This window comes from Oncorhynchus nerka, linkage group LG24, assembly GCF_034236695.1.
Source record: "Oncorhynchus nerka isolate Pitt River linkage group LG24, Oner_Uvic_2.0, whole genome shotgun sequence".
Classification (NCBI taxonomy): Eukaryota; Metazoa; Chordata; class Actinopteri; order Salmoniformes; family Salmonidae; genus Oncorhynchus; species Oncorhynchus nerka.
Window position 1 is genome coordinate 42,815,376 of NC_088419.1, and position 20,514 is coordinate 42,835,889.

Consider the following 20,514-nt stretch of genomic DNA (forward strand, 5'->3'; position numbering starts at 1 on the left):
TAGGCTAATTTATCAATGTAATCCGTTACTAGTCACCTTCGTTCACAAGGAGATGAGGGCGGATATAAGACCAGGGATCTGGCCATTGTGGTGTCACATTTTAGGAATAAAAGACGAGTAATATGTCTGCCGTCCACGGAAAACTGAGGGACCTAAATTAATTCCAGTTGTACCGAGGACACATGGAGGGGAATAGCATGCTGCATTCAGGTTGGTTACTGTGTAAGTTTTAACATGGTCTACATTGGTTACGTTGTTATGCCCATGCCATAATTCTTGGTTTGAACCATTTATGGTTCTGCCGATAGGATAAGCAATTTCAACTCTGCAAACCCCACGGGGCCAAGAGCGGATAGCATGGCTTTGCTGACCCATCAACCAGCAGTAAATAGGGGTGCCGGAGAAAGTGTACTCTGACACCAAATACCCTGACATCTACCGCCGCGAGAGACTTGAGGCTCTCACTGGCCTACCAGAACCCAGAATTCAGGGAAGGCAACACATTTCAAGTCGGTTAAGACACAAAACAGTTTCCATGACAACAAATTGGTATTGGACTACTAGCCACTAAACCACAACTTTAAAATGCAATAAGGTGTGGTTACAGAACCGATGAGCCAAATCCCATCACCAGGAAGGGTTGCCTTTGTCCATGAATCTCAACGGTGTTGCTGCCAACACCCCTGTGGCCCCGTTCACATAACCTAATGCCCCAAGAGATTCAGTCAGGAACTAATTCAGACCACCACTTCACACCCGGGTGGAAGAAACGTGTGAAGGCAACACTACCCAGGAACACGGGCAACCACATACACTCGACTATCATTTGTGTTTATGATGGTAGGGAGGTGAATAGGAGCAAAGTTGAGCAAATGAGACTCGACGAGTTGAGCATTGCGGTTCCGTGCAACAACACTCATCTGTATCACAAAGAAAATGGACATTACATCAAGTCTTTAAACAACATAAGCATTAGCACAGGGCCAAAACATGTCCTGGTTGAATATGACAACTTTCCCTCAAATGAAACCATTGGTCCAGAGATGAGTGGTAATCCCTCCAATTCAATCACAGAACAACTTCGGCAGGTCCTCTCCAAAGCATGTTAAGTCCAGCATCCTCAAGTGAAGACCAGACACCTTTGGCCACTCCTTTCCTATTTGTGCCAGTGAGGAGCAAGAGTATTCTGATGAGATTCAGAGTGGGAAAATAGTGCCATGTCTGGCTTTTGAAATTTGATGTACATTTTCTGTCACAGCAACAACAAAAAGTGGTGGGTTCTTAATTAACTTCAAAATGAAATGATGTAAGTTTGTTATAAAGAAACACTAGTATATTTAAATAAATATTTTAATTATCTTCGTTTGCAAACATGCAAAATAAAATATATACAACATTTAATGTACCAGCACTGTGTACAAATGCATGTAATCAGTTTGCTTTGCAATATGTTTAATACAAAATAACAGCAAGGAATATTTACAATTGCCCTGGGGCATTTCCATATACAGATTTACAAAACCAATTATGAAATGGAGAAATTCTGGTAACAAACTTTACCAACTCAGTTTTGTGTTTGAAATTAGGTTACATCAGTGATGTAGGCCTGATGTGAGCTTTCAGCAACAGCTATGCCCTGTTCGAGACTGTCAAACCTCCTATTACAAAAATCTCTTCAGTGCACACAAAATTACAAAAGCCATCTTTGAGTATGTTACAGAAATGTTGATGATAAATCCTAGTAATCATAAAGGCATTCTATATATATCCACAATAAAGAAAATGTACAAAACATTCTTTAGCCTCCCCTGTGCTTACTACCAGTTGAGTAAAGGAACACAAAACATCGACTCAAAGGGAAGCTCCAAATGGTAAATTGTTATATCACTCAAAAATAAATAAATAAATGTGGATTATTATAGAAACTGTTTAACGTACTGTTTGGCCCATGAGACTATAGAATCATCTACAACAGGAAATGTACGTGAATTCCCGCAATGACCAAAATCTAGTTTAGAGACCAGGGCAATTTTTTGACATTAAAATGTCAGTTTTCATTATAGTAAACAAATCATTTTCAAAAGACATCCACAATAAAAGTGGACGACAGACTGATAAAAATCAGGATATTTCCCCACAACCTAAAAAATACATGTTGAACTAGATCATTTCAGTGGGGCCTTTCTTGGAGGGAGGGGATCCACAAAGGACATCTTTTCTTTCAGTCATTCGAGATGGTGTGTGTGTGTGTATGTTCCACTTAGTTGGTGCTGACCAGGCTGCTCTCTGTGTGTGGTAATGATGCCGGCTTCAGACCGTGTTGGTGTTGTTGGCTGCAAAGGCATGCAGGTTTCCCAGCTGACTCAGGCCACTCTGGATGTGTGCTACGTGGATCTCTACGTTGTTCTGGAAGCAACTGCACAGACAAGACACACACATTTTGACCATGTGAACATGCACCCGTCATCTTGGCCATATTTATAGACCTTTCTCTGAAGACTTCTATCACCGCCATCCATCTCCCTGCATAACTCTAAATAGGACAAAACATTGGGGCAGAGAATGAGTGTGATATGTAGAGGCACTCACCTGAGGTTGGAGGGGTCTATTGAGCTCTTTATGTCATTCAGAGAGTCCGTCAGTGATTTAAATTCAAAGGAGTTCAGGTCTCCTCCCTCAGCCAGACACTGGAGCACAAACAAATACATGATCAGGCAAACAAATAACTTGAGTAGGGTTGTGAGGCTCTGTGTGTGTACCTTACACTAACCTTGATCTGAAGCAACAAGGCGGTGAGGCCTGAGATGAGGTGTGTGAGGCTGGAGTTAGAAACACACTGCTGGTTGTCGCGGAGGGAGTTGGTCTGCTGCACTATCTCCTTGGCCTCTTCCTCACAGTGCTGACGCACCTCTGTGGGCCGGTCTGCAGGTGCCATGCCCTGATCTGGGGCCAGCTAGAGAGGGCGCAGGGACATAGATACTTAGATTCATGTTGTTGCAAAACTGTTCTGGGAGCAGCTGAAGAGAAAGAAGTTCATATAAGCTTTGGAAACAAAAACACATTTTATTTACATTATTATTAAGACGCCCTTTCGCTGATGACAATCTAAAACAACTATTGCTGATGTTTTGCTAGTCTTCGGTATGTCTTCTCACTAAGTACCCTCACAAGAGGCTTGGCTACATGCTACAAATTTTGCTGCAAAACTATCAAATATAGCCCATTTATTTGATGAGCCCGAAATAAGTCCTCACCTCGCAGCAGAACTGCTGGACCTCGTGCAGCACCTTGTTCAGGTCCTTATTGAGCTGCTCCAGTTCCAGGACTGTGGTGGCATAACGCTTCTGGAACTCCAGGCCTATAGGCATTGAGTATGACTTCTACAAAGACAAACACACATATCAATTTTAAGTGGTATACATTTACTCTTTGTCACGTATTTCCAAATTTCTTTGACTGAATATACTGTCTTGAAAATATTCTGTTATAATATTGTTATAGAACTATCTATGACCATACCAGTTTTTCAGCCTCTGAGTTCATATCTTTCAAGTGCTTGATGTGTTCCTTCTTGATCATAAGGATCTTGGAAAGCCTCGTCTAGGAGATAGAGGAGAGGGAGAGATTTTAGTGGGACATATTTACACTATGATATATGATCCTAGAGGCAAAGCCAAGACAGGAACACTCACCACTTGAACGAGGAACTTGACAGGGAATCCGCCGAGTGTATCCCCTTCAGCTCCGGAGAGTGTGTTTTTCCATGGAGACTGGCTGATGAGGGGGTCATTGTCCTGTCACAGAATTGACGTGTCAATTCCAAATAAACAAAACAATATTAAGGGTCCGTCATATTCATCTTATAGCAATAGAAATACATGAAGCATTCCCCGTAATCTCACATGATCACAAATAAAACTGGAAAGGCAACTATAATGTGCACTGAAGCCCTTGTTTCATGCTTACCATGAGGACGGGTGTGGTGGCAGAGGGGTAAGTTTCCCTAGGTGGGGTCATGAAGTTCTGGAAGCGGGAGGGTCTCTGTTTCTGGGCAAAGGCTGAGATGGGCATGGTCTCGTTAGGCTCGTTACTCTGGAGAGGGAAGAAACACAACAGATATTTTAAATCAACTCTAGCTGGTAATGCAATAAATCACCATGGTATTGGCAATATCTTGTACATGTTCCCTCCCTTGCTGCTGATTTTCCGAAAGCATATGAGTGTGATCGAGGAACAAAAATGTATCGTCTTCTAGGTTGGTAATGCTTTCTTGGGGCTTGGACAAAACTGCTAGTGATGGCCAAAGACTTATGTGTTTGTGTCTGTGATGTCTGATGAGATTAGAATCGCGGATCTAACATAATGCTGAATGAGTGTTATGAATGCTAGGCAGGCATACCAACACTTCGTAGTCAGGCACAGTGTGTGTGCCCAGCCCATTCCGGTCAAAGGTCACACGGTAAGTGGCAGCGCCTGTATCCACAGCATCAATCTGCCCAGTGAACAGGCCATCATGGACTCCCCTGAGACGAGCTGGAATACACACAGACATCATCAATACTCAAAGCTGGCGGCACATACAAAAACAAGGAAATCTAATCTGGAGATATTTGCAGGTGACTTTGGTTGCTATGGCTACAGGTTTGTGGATATTTTACAGGTGACTATGATAGCTACTTTTAGGGTAAGGGCTGCTGATATTTAACAAGTCACTTTGGTTGCCATGACAACAGTGTTGTACCAGTGACTTTGGTTCCTATGACAAGCGGCAGGGGAATCTCATCGGGGAGGTCTTTGCAGTGTGACACGTCGGCAAGCTTCCTCTGCTGCAGCAGACGCATCTTCTGCCTCTTCTGCCTCAGTGCAGTCCGCTCCTCCGAAAAGAATGCAGATGAACACCTAGAGGGGAACATTTAAGTTAATTACAGACACAAATAACTGGTACACTTGGTGTGCATGAAAAAGAAAACCCCCCAAAATGTTTCATTCGATTCCATTGCATTGATATTTCCCAGAGATTCCATGGTGTCCATAAAGAGAAGCCAGTTCAGAAATTGAACCGGAGTGCCCACCTCAACTGAGATTATTACTAATATCTAATTGGTGCAACCACGCCTACCTTACTTGGTGGCCCACTTAAACTGACCGGTTCTGCTCACACATCCTGCTGCCGCTTGCTGCTACTGCTTAGTATGCTGCAGCTAGCGGTTCATCGCCATGCTGCCGCTTTATGATACATTTTCTTAGTGAATGCTCGCTAGCTGTGTTTTAACCTCACACGCATGGTTCAATATGCTCATGATGAAATGTATGGCTGCTGCGGGGATGTCATTGATTGTGAGGATCAACTATGTTGCTGCATGAACGTTGTCCATCAATAGCCAGCTACAAACTAGCTAGCTTAGTATAATTAGTCGTCTCGGGAGTAGCCTATCGTATAGCCTACTTTGTTCCCAATGCCAGATTTCAGGAAGTCTGTGCGCTCGGTGAACTCACACCCCATCATGGAGAATCATCCCTCATCCATACAATTAGAAAGTAGCCAATGCTAGGATAGCTATAGAGGCCTAGGCGTTGATATTCCACGAGTGAGGAGCAATGCTTTCTGATCAGGAGCAGGTACTTATGGCGATTCGATAGTATTTCCGTCTCTATGCAGTCAGTAATTTGTTTAGTGTAGTATCAATATCGAAAGTAGCCTAACTATCACTGCATGTCGTGCACCTCACGAGACAGCTGATACGGTGCCTTCCAGCAATATTCTCCATTTTAGGGATCATCCCAATCACATTAGTTATTGTGACTTGCGCCGGCAGTCACATTGTAAATGTTGTACAAATGATTTCTAACTATGGTTATTATTCTTTGGAACCTTTTTCCCTGATACATTTTAAAGCTAGAAATGCATTCAAATGAACTTGCAGACTGGTCTGGATTAGTGTACTTGTATAGCTACACTTCTGCTGCTTTTCTGCTCTATGCATAGTCACTTCACCCCTACCTACATGGACACATTACCTTGACTAACCTGTACTCCCTGTGTATAGCCTCGTTATTATTTTATTGCGTTACTTTTAATTAGGTAAATCTTTTCTTAACTCTTTCTTGAACTGCACTGTTGGGCTTGTAAGTAAGCATTTCACAGTAAGGTCTACACTTGTTGTATTTGGAGCATGTGACAAAGTTTGATTTGATCAAATCAGGAGTGTCTGCTAGCACATTTGTGCATACTGTTTCACGAGTCACACTATTGGCATACATTTTACAGCATAGTTTCAGACAAAGTAGTTACATTTACTTCATCCTTATCTGCAGCAGTAGGTTTAGGCTGATTTATTAGCCAGGTTTAATCATGCATTTTACATATGTAGTCCTTCCTGTCGGTCCATCTTTGCATTCTATTAGTATTATTTGAGTGACAGTTTTGTGACTCTATTCTAATTCTATCATATGCTTTGTATGCTAATTTTAGTGATTGTTTCATTCTAGTAATCATGCATTAGCTACTGTTATTAATTCATTTAGTTCTATCAAGCGTTATAGGCTTCAACTCTTATGCTGTGGGAATGATAACACATTCAGGTTGTAGCTGATATTATTTGCTTCATTATCTACACACAGTACTGCATAAATGGAATGGCTACCGATATTGCATTCATGGGAGCATGTGCATGGTTTGGCTCCGCATCCATGAACTTGTACTAATTCATGCATTGCTTGTTACGTCTTGTATGATCTGCACATAGTCGTTATGGCATGGTTGCTATTATTGCTATTGCCAATAGCACACGATGTTGTGGTGACAGATGCCAACACTATCTACCCCTTCAATAGCATATGCTTGGAGCATCGCAGTACGATGGCACACATAATTTTAGGATAGTGGTAAACAAGTTTACGTGCATTATCATGCATGCTTGTACATGGTGCGTATGCAAGGCATCTAATACCCTGATGCCGCTCACACTGCTACAGTCATTGTAGTGGAGCATGACTCATATCTACCACCGTTGTGCTGGCCCAAATGCTGCGGGCCGCTACACACACTGTTCAGCAGTCGAGCAGCGTGATATCTTGTGCTACTCGGATGGAGTAAGGCTGTCGTCAGCTAAACTTTTCTGGGTCTTTCCATCATTAAGAATATTTTCAGAGGTAAAGCTTCATTTGAAATAGTTACTACTGCCTAACCCAAACCATAAGCTTTCTTCCTCAGATTTCAAGTTATCACCGTATACCTTAGTGGGGAAGCTGACGCTTTATAGCTTGTGAGATGACCAATTAAGGCTTGCTATAGTTTCAGCTGTGTTGGATGAGCAGTTGATACTAGCATTACCTAGCATGCGGTTGGCTTGCTAAACACCCATATGGCGATTAGCTGTTAGCAATCAAGCAATATGCTGTGACAGTATGGAATTTGAAATCATGGTAATTGGCCAGGCCAATGTACACAGTAACCGACATAACCGTTCAAAAGCAACACATGGCTTTTCATTGCAACTTCACTATAACCATGACACTTCGTTATTATCAGTAGCATTTTATTAATATTAAAGTTATAACCTCTAAATATTATTTTAATATACAAATTAATAAAATGTCAGATTGGAGAGGAATTCGAATTTTGACACACTAAACCATTCATACTAAGTCCGATGCGTTTTTCCCTCCGCTTTTCAGAGCATTTCGCATAACGTCACTAATGCTGCTGTGGTTATTCCATATGGCAATATGTTGTTAAAAGTGGTAAGAGGGGACACAGTAATGAGATCAAATTATATACTTCCGGAAAAATATGCTACTGAAAATATTAGGATATAGGCTAAGTATCCGATAGGATGAATCATGAATTTTATTGAAACGCAGCTTGGCTACGTTTCATTCAATTGCATCCCATTTAATAAGAGAGCCAATGCAAAACTGGCACCTGTCGTCATTCCTTGCATATATGCTGACCCTGCAAAAAGAGATGAAGTCCAGACAGTCTAAGCTATTTTAGAAAACTTTATGAATGGACATAGAGAATTAGTGAACTTATACATGCACACCGACCCACCTAAAAGGACTCATCATTCAAAGACACCTGCAGTGCATCACACTCAAGAACGGTGCCTTACCTTCAAATCCTTTCTGTAGGAGAATATTTTTTTGTCTACATTATAGGATAACGCTAAATCAATGTAGCCTATCATATAAATTGACAAGGAAATGTTAAGGGAGATATATAAACTCAGCAAAAAAAACATTCCCTTTTCAGGACCCTGTCTTTCAAAGATAATTCGCAAAAATCCAAATAACTTCACTGTAAAGGGTTCAAACACTGTTTCCCATGCTTGTTCAAGGAACCATAAACAATTAATAAACATGCACCTGTGGAACGGTCGTTAAGACACTAACAGCTTACAGACAGTAGGCAAGTAAGGTCACAGTTATGAAAACTTGGGACACTGAAGAGGCCTTTCTACTGACTCTGAAAAACACCAAAAGAAAGATGCCTAGTGTCCCTGCTCATCTGCTTGAACGTGCCTTAGGCATGCTGCAAGGAGGCATGAGAACTACTGATGTGGCCAGGGCAATACATTGTAATGTCCGTACTGTGAGACGCCTAAGACGGCGCTAAAGGGAGACAGGACGGACAGCTGATCGTCCTCGCAGTGGCAGACCACACGTAACACCCGCACAGGATCGGTACATCTGAACATCACAACTGCGGGACAGGTACAGGATGGCAACAACAACTGCCTGAGTTACACCAGGGATGCACAATCCCTCAATCATTGCTCAGACAGGCCTACAAGCCCTAATTGCGGACAGTTGTAAGGCAGGTCCTCACCAGACATCACCGGCAACAACGTCGCTCATGGGCACAAACCCACCGTCGCTGGACCAGACAGGACTGGCAAAAAGTGCTCTTCACTGACGAGTCACGGTTTTGTCTCATCAGGGGTGATGGTCGGATATGCATTTATCGTCAAAGGAATGAGCGTTACACCGAGGCCTGTACTCTGGATCAGGATCGATTTGGAGGTGGAGGGCCTGTCATGGTCTGGGGCGGTGTGTCACAGCATCATCAGACTGAGCTTCTTGTCATTGCAGGCAATCTCAACTCTGTGCGTTACAGGGAAGACATCCTCCCCCTTCATGTGGTACCCTTTCTGCAGGCTCATCCAGACATGACCCTCCAGCATGACAATGCCACCAGTCATACTGCTCGATCTGTGCATGATTTCCTGCAAGACAGGAATGTCAGTGATCTGCCATGGCCAGCGAAGAGCCCGGATCTCAATCCCATTGAGCACATCTGGGACCTGTTGGATCGGAGGGTGAGGGCTAGGGCCATTCCCCCAGGAAATGTCCAGGAACTTGCAGCTGCCTTGGTGGAAGAGGGGGTAACATCTCACAGAAATAATAGCGCAAATCTGGTGCAGTCCATGAGGAGGAGATGCACTGCAGTAATTAATGCAGCTGGTGGCTACACCAGATACTGACTTTTGATTTTGACCCTCCCTTTTGTTCAGGGACACATTATTCAATTTCTGTTATTCACATGTATATGGAACTTGTTCAGTGTATGTCTCAGTTGTTAAATCTTATGTTCATACAAATATTTACACATGTTAAGTTTGCTGAAAATAAACGCAGTTGACAGTGAGAAGACGTTTCTTTTTTTGCTGAGTTTTGAAACAGTTCTGATAGGCATGAAGATTTAATTGACAACTATTAGAAAATAGACAAATGCACACAACCTGTCCATAGTCTAATGTTCAATTTAGTGAAGCAGTGGGTGGCTATGATGACACTACATTTTAATTTAAGTGAGCACTTTATCTAAATCTGTGCAAACACTTACTGATATTTTTTGCATTAATATATTAACTTCTAATTTACACATCTTGGTTTTCTTCACTGTTCGCTTCATGCGCAATTCACGTACTGAATCTCCACCGGCCTCTCTCTAGCTTTTAAACAAGTAGTGTATATATAGACAATGAACAGCAATATAGTTTGAAACCTTTTCTAAAAACAAATAGGCCTAGTTGCACTTTTTCTAAAAACCCAGAATCTCTAGTTGCACAGCTAGCCTTAGACCACTGCGCCACTCGGGAGAGCCATGTCCTTTCTCTTAGTTGTCTGTTTCCTTGCACTCGTTCTGTGAGTGAGCTTCTGAGGAGGCGAGGCTAATCAGCCGTGTCCACGCTCCCAACGTGGGTAGGAGGGCCGTGTAGACAACCGGTGACTTGAAAAGAATAACTGGGTGGTCCTGCTTGAATTCACCTTCCTAGATACAGTAATCAACCATAGCATTGATTGTTAAAAGGTTCCTTTGTCTTCCTCAAACTCGTGTTGCGTTTCGCAGCTGCAGCGCATGGTCAACTTAGTCTGATATGTAAATTCTTAGCGCACATGTTTTATACCCTCGGGTCAAAAGGGCCGTTTCCGTCTTTATGTCATGCTCTCTGGGTTCCCTGGTTTGTAGCTAGTTACAAGGCAAGGTATTAGAACTTACTATGATCTCGTTTAGACAACTAAAATCACAGTTCTCTTTGATCTGGATATTTTCTACACAACAAAAAGGATGTAAACATCATATACAAATAATAACTCTTCAAGTAACGTTTTTGTTATAACGTCTTCATTTAAGTTTTAATGACAGCACAAAAATCGACATTCATTTTCATATTCCATCTATCATTGTTTTACCACCATTTTGGCTGAAATATAATGTCCAAAGGTCAATTTATTTGATGTTCTGGCATTTTGGACCGTAAACTCTTCCTAAGGCACACAGACATTCCAGCCTCTCACATTACAGACCAGAAGGGTTGGGCTGCTGTCTTACAATTTACGATGGGTGTGAGATCATAAACCCCTCAACCAATCCCTCTATACCTCTCCACCTGTGCGGGAGGAAGAGATCTCTCTGTAGAACCATGATCCACTGTAACAGGATCCTCATAGGCCAGTCAGGACACAACCTTGATATGGTAGAATGACTTAGCTGGATCATTTGATAATATCTAAATAGTGCTTTCTGCCATAGCTACACAGTATTCTGGCTCTGCTGTTTTGGGGGATTGGTATAGCTTACCACATTCATTGCTTGTAGTTAATTGTATATATTGATGCTGAAGGAGCAGAGCCTATATCGCCAAAACCTGCATTATTCAATAAATGGTTAAACATGTTTCTGCGTGGTGTATCATTGGTGGCTAGGGATCAGTGTTTTCCACAAGTACATAACCAGCCAGGCCACCCCCGGGTTAAACATTTTTAGCAGAAGGAGCTCTATTTTGGTGGCCTCTGGTACATTCTAATGCCTTGATTCCATCCGAAATACACAGCAAAATGATTGAATACTTTATCAAGTTTACCTCCCAGATTGGATATATTAGTAGTGGTATTGTGTAGAAAGACATGACTTCACAATTTAAATGACAGAAAATGTATGGACTTAGTGTATTTTTGTTGTTGTTTTGGACATGGGCTAGGCCTATATGATCAGGACAATGTTCTATGTAAGAGAGCTTTGAAATAAAAATCTGATTTGGAGGGCCACGTTTGAAAAGAGAATATGCTATAATAATGAACAATACCGTCTGGGTTTTCCCATCAGTCTCCTGATTGTCCCCCACTCCACACGGATCAACTTCCTGGTCTTCAGGTTAGGAAAGGACTCTTTCAAACACAGGCAGAAGTCATTGTCCCCTTCAAATAAAGGTCTGGAAGGAGAAAAAGTTGGCAGCGCTCAATGGAATAAAGAACTTATAATAACTCACTGTGAAAGTATGTAATACAGCTTACCTGTCTATGTTAGAATAAAACCACTCGTAGATGCACCATTTGTGTGCTTTTGGCAGTTTGAGGAGGTTTCTCAATCGCAGACCAATTCTCTGAGACACTTTCTTATCTGGGGCTGTCACATTAGTAAACTTCTACAGGAAAACATACCAAAACAAATGAACAAGAATTAAGTTAGTCCTTAAGCCATTTTGCCACAACTTTGGAAGTATGCTTGGGTTCATTGTCCATTTGGAAGACCCATTTGCGACCAAGCTTTAACTGATTACTTGAGATGTTGCTTCAATATATCCACATAATTGTCCTTCCTCATGAGCTATCTATTTTGTTTCATGCCTCATGATGCTGCCACCCCCGTGCTTCACGGTTGGGATGGTGTTCTTTGGTTTGCAAGCATCCCCCTTTTTCCTCCAAACATAACGATGGTCATTATGCCAAACAGTTCTATTTTTGTTTCATCAGACCAGAGAACATTTCTCCAAAAAGTACAATCTTTGTCCCCATGTGCAGTTGCAAATTGTAGTCTGGCTTTTTTTACGGCGGTTTTGGAGCAGTGGCTTCTTCCATGCTAAGCAGCTTTTCAGGTTATGTCCATATAGGACTCGTTTTACTGTGGATATAGATACTTCTGTACCCGTTTCCTCTAGCATCTTCACAAGGTCCTTTGCTGTTCTGGGATTGATTTGCACATTTCGCACCAAGGTATGTTCATCTCTAGGAGACCGAATGTGTCTCCTTCCTGAGCGGTATGACGGCTGCAAGGTCCCATGGTGTTTCTCATGACCGCGCGTCACGAGCCCGTGGGCTCTCTGCCAGACCTCTGAGTCATTCCCCTTTCATTCAGCCCCCTTCATAGTAGAAGCATCAAACAACATTCTGAAGACTGTTGACATCTAGTGGAATCCTTAGGAAGTGCAAGATGACCAATATCCCACTATACCTTCAATAGGGGATGAGTTGAAAAACTACAAACCTCAGATTTTTTCTCAGGTTTTTGCCTGCCATATGAGTTCTGTTATACTCACAGACATCATTCAAACAGTTTTAGAAACGTCAGAGTGTTTTCTATCCAAATATATAATATTACGCATATCTTAGCTTCTGGGCCTGAGTAGCAGGCAGTTAACTCTGGGCACCGTATTCATCCAAGCTACTCAATACTGCCCCCCAGCAATAAGAAGTTAAAGGCACAGTCAACTAAGTGTATGTAAACTTCTGACCCACTGGAATTGTGATACAGTGAATAAGTGAAATAATCTGTCTGGAAACAATTGTTGCAAAAATGTCTTGTGTCATAAACAAAGTAGATGTCCTAACCAGTGAAGCAGGTTGAGAGATTTAAGTTCCTTGGTGTCTACATCACCAACAAACTAACATGGTCCAAGCACACCAACAGTCGTGAAGAGGGCACGACAAAACCTATTCCACCTCAGGAAACTAAAAATATTTGGCATGAGTCCTGAGATCCTCAAAAGGTTCTACAGCTGCATCATCAAGAGTATGGCAATTGATCAGCCTCCGACTGCAAGGCACTACAGAGGGTAGTGCGTACGGCCCAGTACATCACTGGGGCTAAGCTGCCTGCCATCCAGGACCTCTATACCAGGCGGTGTCAGAGGAAGGCCCTAAAGATTGCCCAAGACTCCAGCCACTCTAGTCAGACTGTTATCTCTGCTACCACACGGCAAGCAGTACCGGAGTGCCAAGTTTAGGTCCAAGAGGCTTCTAAACAGCTTCTACCCCCAAGCCGTAGGACTCCTGAACACCTAATCAATTGGACACCCAGACTATTTGCATTGACCCCCCTACACCGCTGCTACTCTCTGTTGTTATAATCTATGCATAGTCACTAATAACTCTACCTACATGTACATATTACCTCAACTAACCGGTACCCCCTGTATATAGTCTTGCTATTGTTATTTTACTGTTACTTTAACCTCTTCAACCTATGGGGGCGCTATGTCATTATTGGATAAAAAAACGTGCCCGTTTTAAGCGCAATATTTTGTCACGAAAAGATGCTCGACTATGCATATAATTGGCAGCTTTGGAAAGAAAACACTGACGTTTCCAGAACTGCAAAGATAATATCTGTGAGTGCCACACAACTCATGCTACAGGCGAAACAAAGATGAAACCTCAAACAGGAAATTAGCAGAATTTTTGAGGCTCTGTTTTCCTTCGTCTCCTTATATGGCTGTGAATGTGCCATGAACGAGCATAAGCTCTCTGCCGTTCGTCCAAGGTGTCTGCAGCATTGTGACGTATTTGTAGGCATATCATTGGAAGATTGGCCATAAGAGACTACATTTGCCAGGGGTCCGCCCAGTTCCCTTTGTCTAAATTGGTGTGTAAACTTCAGCTGCAGGCATTTTGCCATGGGATTCAGAGGGGAAAGCACACTCCCACGAACGATATATCATCGAAGAGATATGTGAAAAACACGTTGAGGATTGATTCTAAACAACGTTTACCATGTTTCAGTCGATATTATGGAGTTAATTTGGAAAAAAGTTTGTCGTTTTGACGAATGAATTAGTTTTTTTTTGGTAGCCAAACATGACGCAGAAAACGGACCGATTTCTCCTGCACAAATACTCTTTCAGGAAAAACTGAACATTTGCTATCTAACTGAGAGTCTCCTCATTGAAAACATCCAAAGTTCTTCAAAGATAAATGATTTTATTTGAATGGTTTTCTGGTTTTTGTGAAAATGTTGCCTGCAGAATGCTAATGCTAAATGCTAATGCTAGCTATCAATACTGTTACACAAATGCTAGTTTTGCTATGGTTGAGAAGCATATTTTTGAAAATCTGAGATGACAGTGTTGTTAACAAAAGGCTAAGCTTGAGAGCTAGCATATTGATTTCATTTCATTTGCGATTTTCATGAATAGTTAATGTTGCGTTATGGTAATGAGCTTGAGGCTGTATTCATGATCCCGGATCCGGGATGGCTCACCGCAAGAAGTTAATTAATTGTTACTTATATTTCTTATTATTATCATCATCTTTTTTCTTCTTTAAAAAAATAAAACTGCATGGTTGATTAGGGGCTCGTAAGTAAGCCTGCATATTTAGTTAATATTGCCTGCTAACATGCATTTCTTAGAATTAGGGAAATTGTGTCACTACTCTTGCGTTCCGTGCAAGCAGTCAAGGTATATGGAGCAGTTTGGTCCGCCTGGCTCGTTGCGAACTGTGTGAAGTCTATTCATTCCTAACAAAGACTGTAATTAATTTGCCAGAATTGTACATAATTATGAAATAACATTGTCGGTTGTACAATGTAACAACAATATTTAAATAAAGGTGTAAAAAAAATATATTATATATATATTATATATATAATTTTTAATGAAATAAAAATCGGTGTCCAAAAATACCGATTTCCGATTGTTATGAAAACTTGAAATCGGCCATAATTAAAATCGGCCATTCCGATTAATCGGTCGACCTCAAAAAGAGAGACTGCATTGCCCATCTGTGTGAGCTGGAGCCCTTACCTGGGGCACAGAGGTGACCCTTTGGCTCCTTCTAGGGGATCTGGATGGGAGGCGCTGTTCCTCCTCTTCCCCGAACAGTCTGCTACTCTTGGAGCTCCGCGTCAGCTGGACACAGGGAGGGCAGGGTCAGCATATGGGTGATAATGTTAATGTTTTAACATGTTTTTAAAATGTGCAGATAGTTTTGCTTATTAAACATTCCTACTCCATCTAAGATGAAACTGGGGCACTGATTTGTTGATAATACAAATGAAGTGTCAACATGGTAGAATTGATTGTGCAAATCAGACCAATGATGGTTATTTGAACAGAAAGACAAACTGCTCATGGGTAGTAAAAAAACAAAAGTTAGTTACATAGTGATATTATTTGACGATTATATAGACAATATCACATTCATGCCCTTGTTGGCTATTTTTCCTTCATAGCTTGTTCCCCATCTAAAAAAAAAAAAAAGGTAGCCAATTTGTTTTCAGTACTTTTATTTCCATGACTGATAAAATTTTAAAAAAAGTGTTGTTTTCTCATGGCTATCTTGTCCCTCTGCAGCAGAGATATGGTGAGCAATATGTTTGGAACACTGAATCGCAATAAAATCACAGCATCAAATTGCAATACATACAATACCAGTCAAAAGTTCAGACACACCTACTCATTCAAGGGTTTACATTTTTATTTTTAAAAACTATTTCCTACATTGTAGAATAATAGTGAAGACATCAAAACTATGAAATAACATATGGAATCATCAGGTAACCAAAAAAAAATATCTGCGTTCCACACTTTTGGCATTCTCTCAACCAGCTTCACCTGGAATGCTTTTCCAACAGTCTTTGAAAGAAGTTCCCATATATGCTGGGCACTTGTTGGCTGCTTTTACTTCACTTTGCAGTCCAACTCATCCAAAACCATCTCAATTGGGTTGAGGTCGGGTGATTGGGGAGGCCAGCTCATCTGATACAGCACTCCATCGCTCTGCTTCTTGGTCAAATAGCCATTACACAGCCTAGATGTGTGTTGGGCCATTGTCCTGTTGAAAAACAAATGATAGTGGGACTAAGTGCAAAGCAGATGGGATGGCGTATCGTATCAGAAAAGTGTGGTTGCCATGCTGGTTAAGTGTGCTTTGAATTCTAAATAAAATCAGACAGTGTCACCAGCAAAGCACCCCCACACTATCATACTTCCTCCATGCTTCACGGTGGGAACTACGCATGCGGAGATCATCCGTTCACATACTCTGTGTCGCAATTTGTACTCAGACTAAAAGGACACATTTCCACTGGTCTAACGTCCATTGCAGGTAGCCTAGTGGTTAGAGCATTGGGCCAGTAATTGAAAGGTTGCTGGATAGAATCACTAAGCTGACAAGGTAAAAATCTGTCGTTCTGCCCCTGAACAAGGCAGTTAGCCCACTGTAAATAAGAATTTGTTCTTAACTGACATGCCTAGCTAAATGAAGGTTAAATGTAAAAAAAAAAATATATATATATATTTTTTAATTGCTTGTGTTTCTTGCCCCGAGCAAGTCTCTTTCTTATTGGTGTCTTTTAGTAGTGGTTTCTTTGCAGCAATTCAAACATGAAGGCCTGATTCACGCAGTCTCCTCTGGACAGTTGATGTTGAGATGCGTCTATACTTGAACTCTATAACTAATGGACTTATCCTGTGGAGGTTCTCATTAGAGCCCGTTTCATCATAGCGCTTGATGGTTTTTGCAACAGCACTTGAAACTTTCCAAGTTGTTGAAATTTTCCGCATTGACTGACCATGTCTTTAACTTCTTGGTGACAGGGGGCAGTATTTTCATGTCCGGATGAAATGCATGCCCAAATTCAACTGCCTGCTACTCATCCCCAGAAGATAAGATATGCATATTATTAGTAAATATGGATATAAAACACTCGGAAGTTTCTAAAACTGTTTGAATCATGTCTGAGTATAAACAGAACCTATTTAGCAGGCGAAACCCCGAGGACAAACCATTGAGATTTTTTTTTTAGGTCACTTTTCAATGTGTTTTCATTGGGAATCCAGATTTTTAAGGGACCTTCTTGCAGTTCCGATCGCTTCCACTGGATGTCAACAGTCTTTAGAAATTGTTTGAGGTTTTTCCTTTGTGTAATGAAGAAGTATGGCCATCTTGAACAAGGATAACTTGAAGTGTACTGTTAGATAGAGGCGAGACCAGAATGCTAGCTACAGTTTGTTTTCCTCTTGTATTGAACACAGAGCATCCAGTCTTAAATTTGATTGATTATTTACTTTTAAAAAAAAAACTAAAGTTGCATTACAAAAGTAGTTTGAAATGTTTTGGCAAAGTTTACACGTAACTTTTGAGATATTTTGTAGTCACTAGTCACGTTGCGCAAGTTGGAACCAGTGTTTTTCTGGATCAAACGCGCCAAATACATTTTGGATATATATCAATGGATTTAATCAAACAACGGACCATTTGTGGTGTTTATGGGAAATATTGGAGTGCCAACAAAAGACGCTCGTCAAAGATAAGGCATTAATTATATTTTTATATCAGAGTTGTGTCGCGCCTGCAGGGTTGAAATATGCTTTTCTCTCTTTGTTTACTATGGTGCTATCCTCAGATAATAGCATTGTTTGCTTTCGCCGAAAAGCCTTCTTGAAATCTGACATGTTGGCTGAATTCACAACAAGTGTAGCTTTAATTTGCGATCTTGCATGTGTAATTTCATGAAAGTTTGACTTTTATAGTAATTTATATGAATTTGGCGCTCTGCATTTTCTCTGGCTTTTGGCCAGGTGGGACGCTACCATCCCACATATCCCAGAGAGGTTAAGCAAAGAGAAACGACAGTCCAATACGTTTGAGATGTTCTTGCCATAATATGGATTTGGTCTTTTACCAAATAGGGCTATCTTCTGTAAACCACCCCTACCTTGTCACAACACAACTGATTGGCTCAAATGCATTGAGGAAATAAAATCTACAAATTAACAAGGCACACCTGTTCATTGAAATGCATTCCAGGTGCATACCTCATGAAATTGGTTGAGAGAATGCCAAAACTGTGCAAAGCTGTCATCAAGGCAAAGCGTGGCTATTTGAAGAAACTCAAATGTAAAATATATTTTGATTTGTTTAACACTTTTTTGGTTACTACATGATTCCATGTGTGTTATTTCAAAGTGTTGATGTCTTCACTATTATTCTACAATGTAGAAAATAGCACAAATAAAGAAAAACCCTTGAATGAACAGGTGTCCAAACATTTTACTAGAACTGTATATAAATCGTGAGAATCGCAATACATATCATACCAACAAAGTATTGTGATAATATCGCATCGTGAGGGCCGTGGCAATCCCCAGCTCAACTCATGGGAAGTGCTGATAAGAGTGTCAGTGCCGACTTAATCAATAATGGTTGAATTACCAGAGATAAAATCCATATGAGCCCTAAAGAGTTCCAAGGCATAGACGGGAGGAAGGGCTACATTGGTCATCTCACCGTTTCCATGGACACCAGGGTGTGTTGTCCTCTCGTGTTCTGAGCTTTTGTTTGCTTCTCATTCAAAGTATTTGACAGACTGCCCTCTGGAAATTTACAACATATGTATGGCATTATCAAAAATAGATTAAACTCACAATACCCTGACAAGTCACAACTGCTCCCTCATTGTTTAGACAGTCTATTTTCCCAAACATTGAAGTGTCCTCCTTTCCCAGTCTTCTTCCTTCATGACCATTGATACAGTGGCTTGCGAAAGTATTCACCCCCTTGGCATTTTAACTATTGTGTTGCCTTACAACCTGGAATTACAATATATATATTTTTTTTTTTTTGGGGGGGGGTTGTAAAATCACTTGATTTACATAACATGTCTAACACTTTGAAGATGCAAAATATTTTTGTGAAACAAACAAGAAATAAGACAAAAAATAAGAACTTGAGCGTGCATAACTATTCACCCACCAAAGTCAATACTTTGCAGAGCCACCTTTTGCACCAATTACAGCTGCAAGCCTCTTGGGGTATGACTCTATAAGCTTGACACATCAAGCCACTGGGATTTTTGACCATTCAAGGCAAAACTTCTCCAGCTTCTTCAAGTTGGATGGGTTCCGCTGGTGTACAGCAATCTTTAAGTCATATAACAGAATCTCAATTGGATTGAGGTCTGGGCTTTGACTAGGCCATTCAAATAGATTTAAATGTTTCCCCTTAAACCACTCAAGTGTTGCTTTAGCAGTATGCTTAGGGTCATTGTCCTGCTGAAAGGTGAACCTCGGTCCCCGTCTCAAATCTGGAAGACTAAAACAGGTTTCCCTCAAGAATTTCCCAGTCCCACCGATGAAAAACATCCCCACATCATGATGCTGCCACAACAATTCACTGTGGGGATCATGTTCTCGGGTGATGAGAGGTGTTGGGTTTGTGCCAGACAGCGTTTTCCTCGATGGCCAAAAAGCTCAATTTCAGTCTTATCTGACCGGAGTACCTTCTTCCATATGTTTGGGGAGTCTCCCAACTGCCCAACGCGTTTGCTTATTTTTTCTTTAACAATGGCTTTTTTTTCTGGCCACTCTTCCGTAAAGCCCAGCTCTGTGGAGTGTACGGCTTAAAGTGGTCCTATGGACAGATACTACAATCTCCACTGTGGAGCTTTGCAGCTCCTTCAGGGTCATCTTTGTTGCCCCTCGGATTAATCCCCCCCTTGCCTGGACTGTGAGTTTTGGTGGGCAGCCCTCTCTTGGCAGGTTTGTTGTGGTGCCATATTCTTTCCATTTTTTTTTAATAATGGATTTAAAATGGTGCTCCGTGGGATGTTCAAAGTTTCGGATACTTTTTTACAACTCAACCCTGATCTGTACTTCTACACAACTTTGGAGAGCTCCTTGTTTGGAGAGCTCCTTGGACTTCATGGTGCCGCTTGCTTGTTGGTGCCCCTTGCTTAGTGGTGTTGCAGACTCTGGGGCCTTTCAGAACAGGTGTATATATACACCGAGATCATGTGACACTTAAATAAAGTCCACCTGTGTGCAATCTAACTAATTATGTGACTTCTGGAGGTAATTGGTTGCACCAGATCTTATTTAGGGGCTTTGTTAAACAAAGTTCTTTTTTCCCCATTTCAATTTACCAATTTGGAATATTGTGTATGTCCATTACATGAAATCTAAATAAAAATCCATTTAAATTACAGGTTGTAATGCAACAGAATAGGAAAAA

At 41.2% G+C, this 20,514-nt stretch overlaps 1 protein-coding gene across 3 annotated transcripts in view; it reads right to left on the reverse strand.

The window, feature by feature from the left end:
• Positions 1 to 1,332: 1,332 nt before the first annotated feature.
• LOC115108022 (protein lin-9 homolog) overlaps positions 1,333 to 20,514 on the reverse strand; it is a 40,559-nt gene continuing 21,377 nt past the window's right edge. For 2 of the 3 annotated variants that reach the window (XM_029631889.2, XM_065008916.1), the window contains 13 exons: positions 18,793 to 18,878; positions 15,306 to 15,410; positions 11,800 to 11,930; positions 11,592 to 11,717; positions 4,742 to 4,899; positions 4,400 to 4,533; positions 3,967 to 4,092; positions 3,693 to 3,794; positions 3,520 to 3,600; positions 3,255 to 3,380; positions 2,771 to 2,953; positions 2,590 to 2,687; positions 1,333 to 2,416 (listed from right to left, as the gene is read on the reverse strand). In XM_029631889.2, the coding sequence (XP_029487749.2) occupies positions 2,311 to 2,416; positions 2,590 to 2,687; positions 2,771 to 2,953; positions 3,255 to 3,380; positions 3,520 to 3,600; positions 3,693 to 3,794; positions 3,967 to 4,092; positions 4,400 to 4,533; positions 4,742 to 4,899; positions 11,592 to 11,717; positions 11,800 to 11,930; positions 15,306 to 15,410; positions 18,793 to 18,878 (1,562 nt within the window). In that variant the 3' untranslated portion in view covers positions 1,333 to 2,310. The remainder of the gene's footprint in view (positions 2,417 to 2,589; positions 2,688 to 2,770; positions 2,954 to 3,254; positions 3,381 to 3,519; positions 3,601 to 3,692; positions 3,795 to 3,966; positions 4,093 to 4,399; positions 4,534 to 4,741; positions 4,900 to 11,591; positions 11,718 to 11,799; positions 11,931 to 15,305; positions 15,411 to 18,792; positions 18,879 to 20,514) is intronic. The other variant, XM_029631890.2, reaches the window with a different exon arrangement.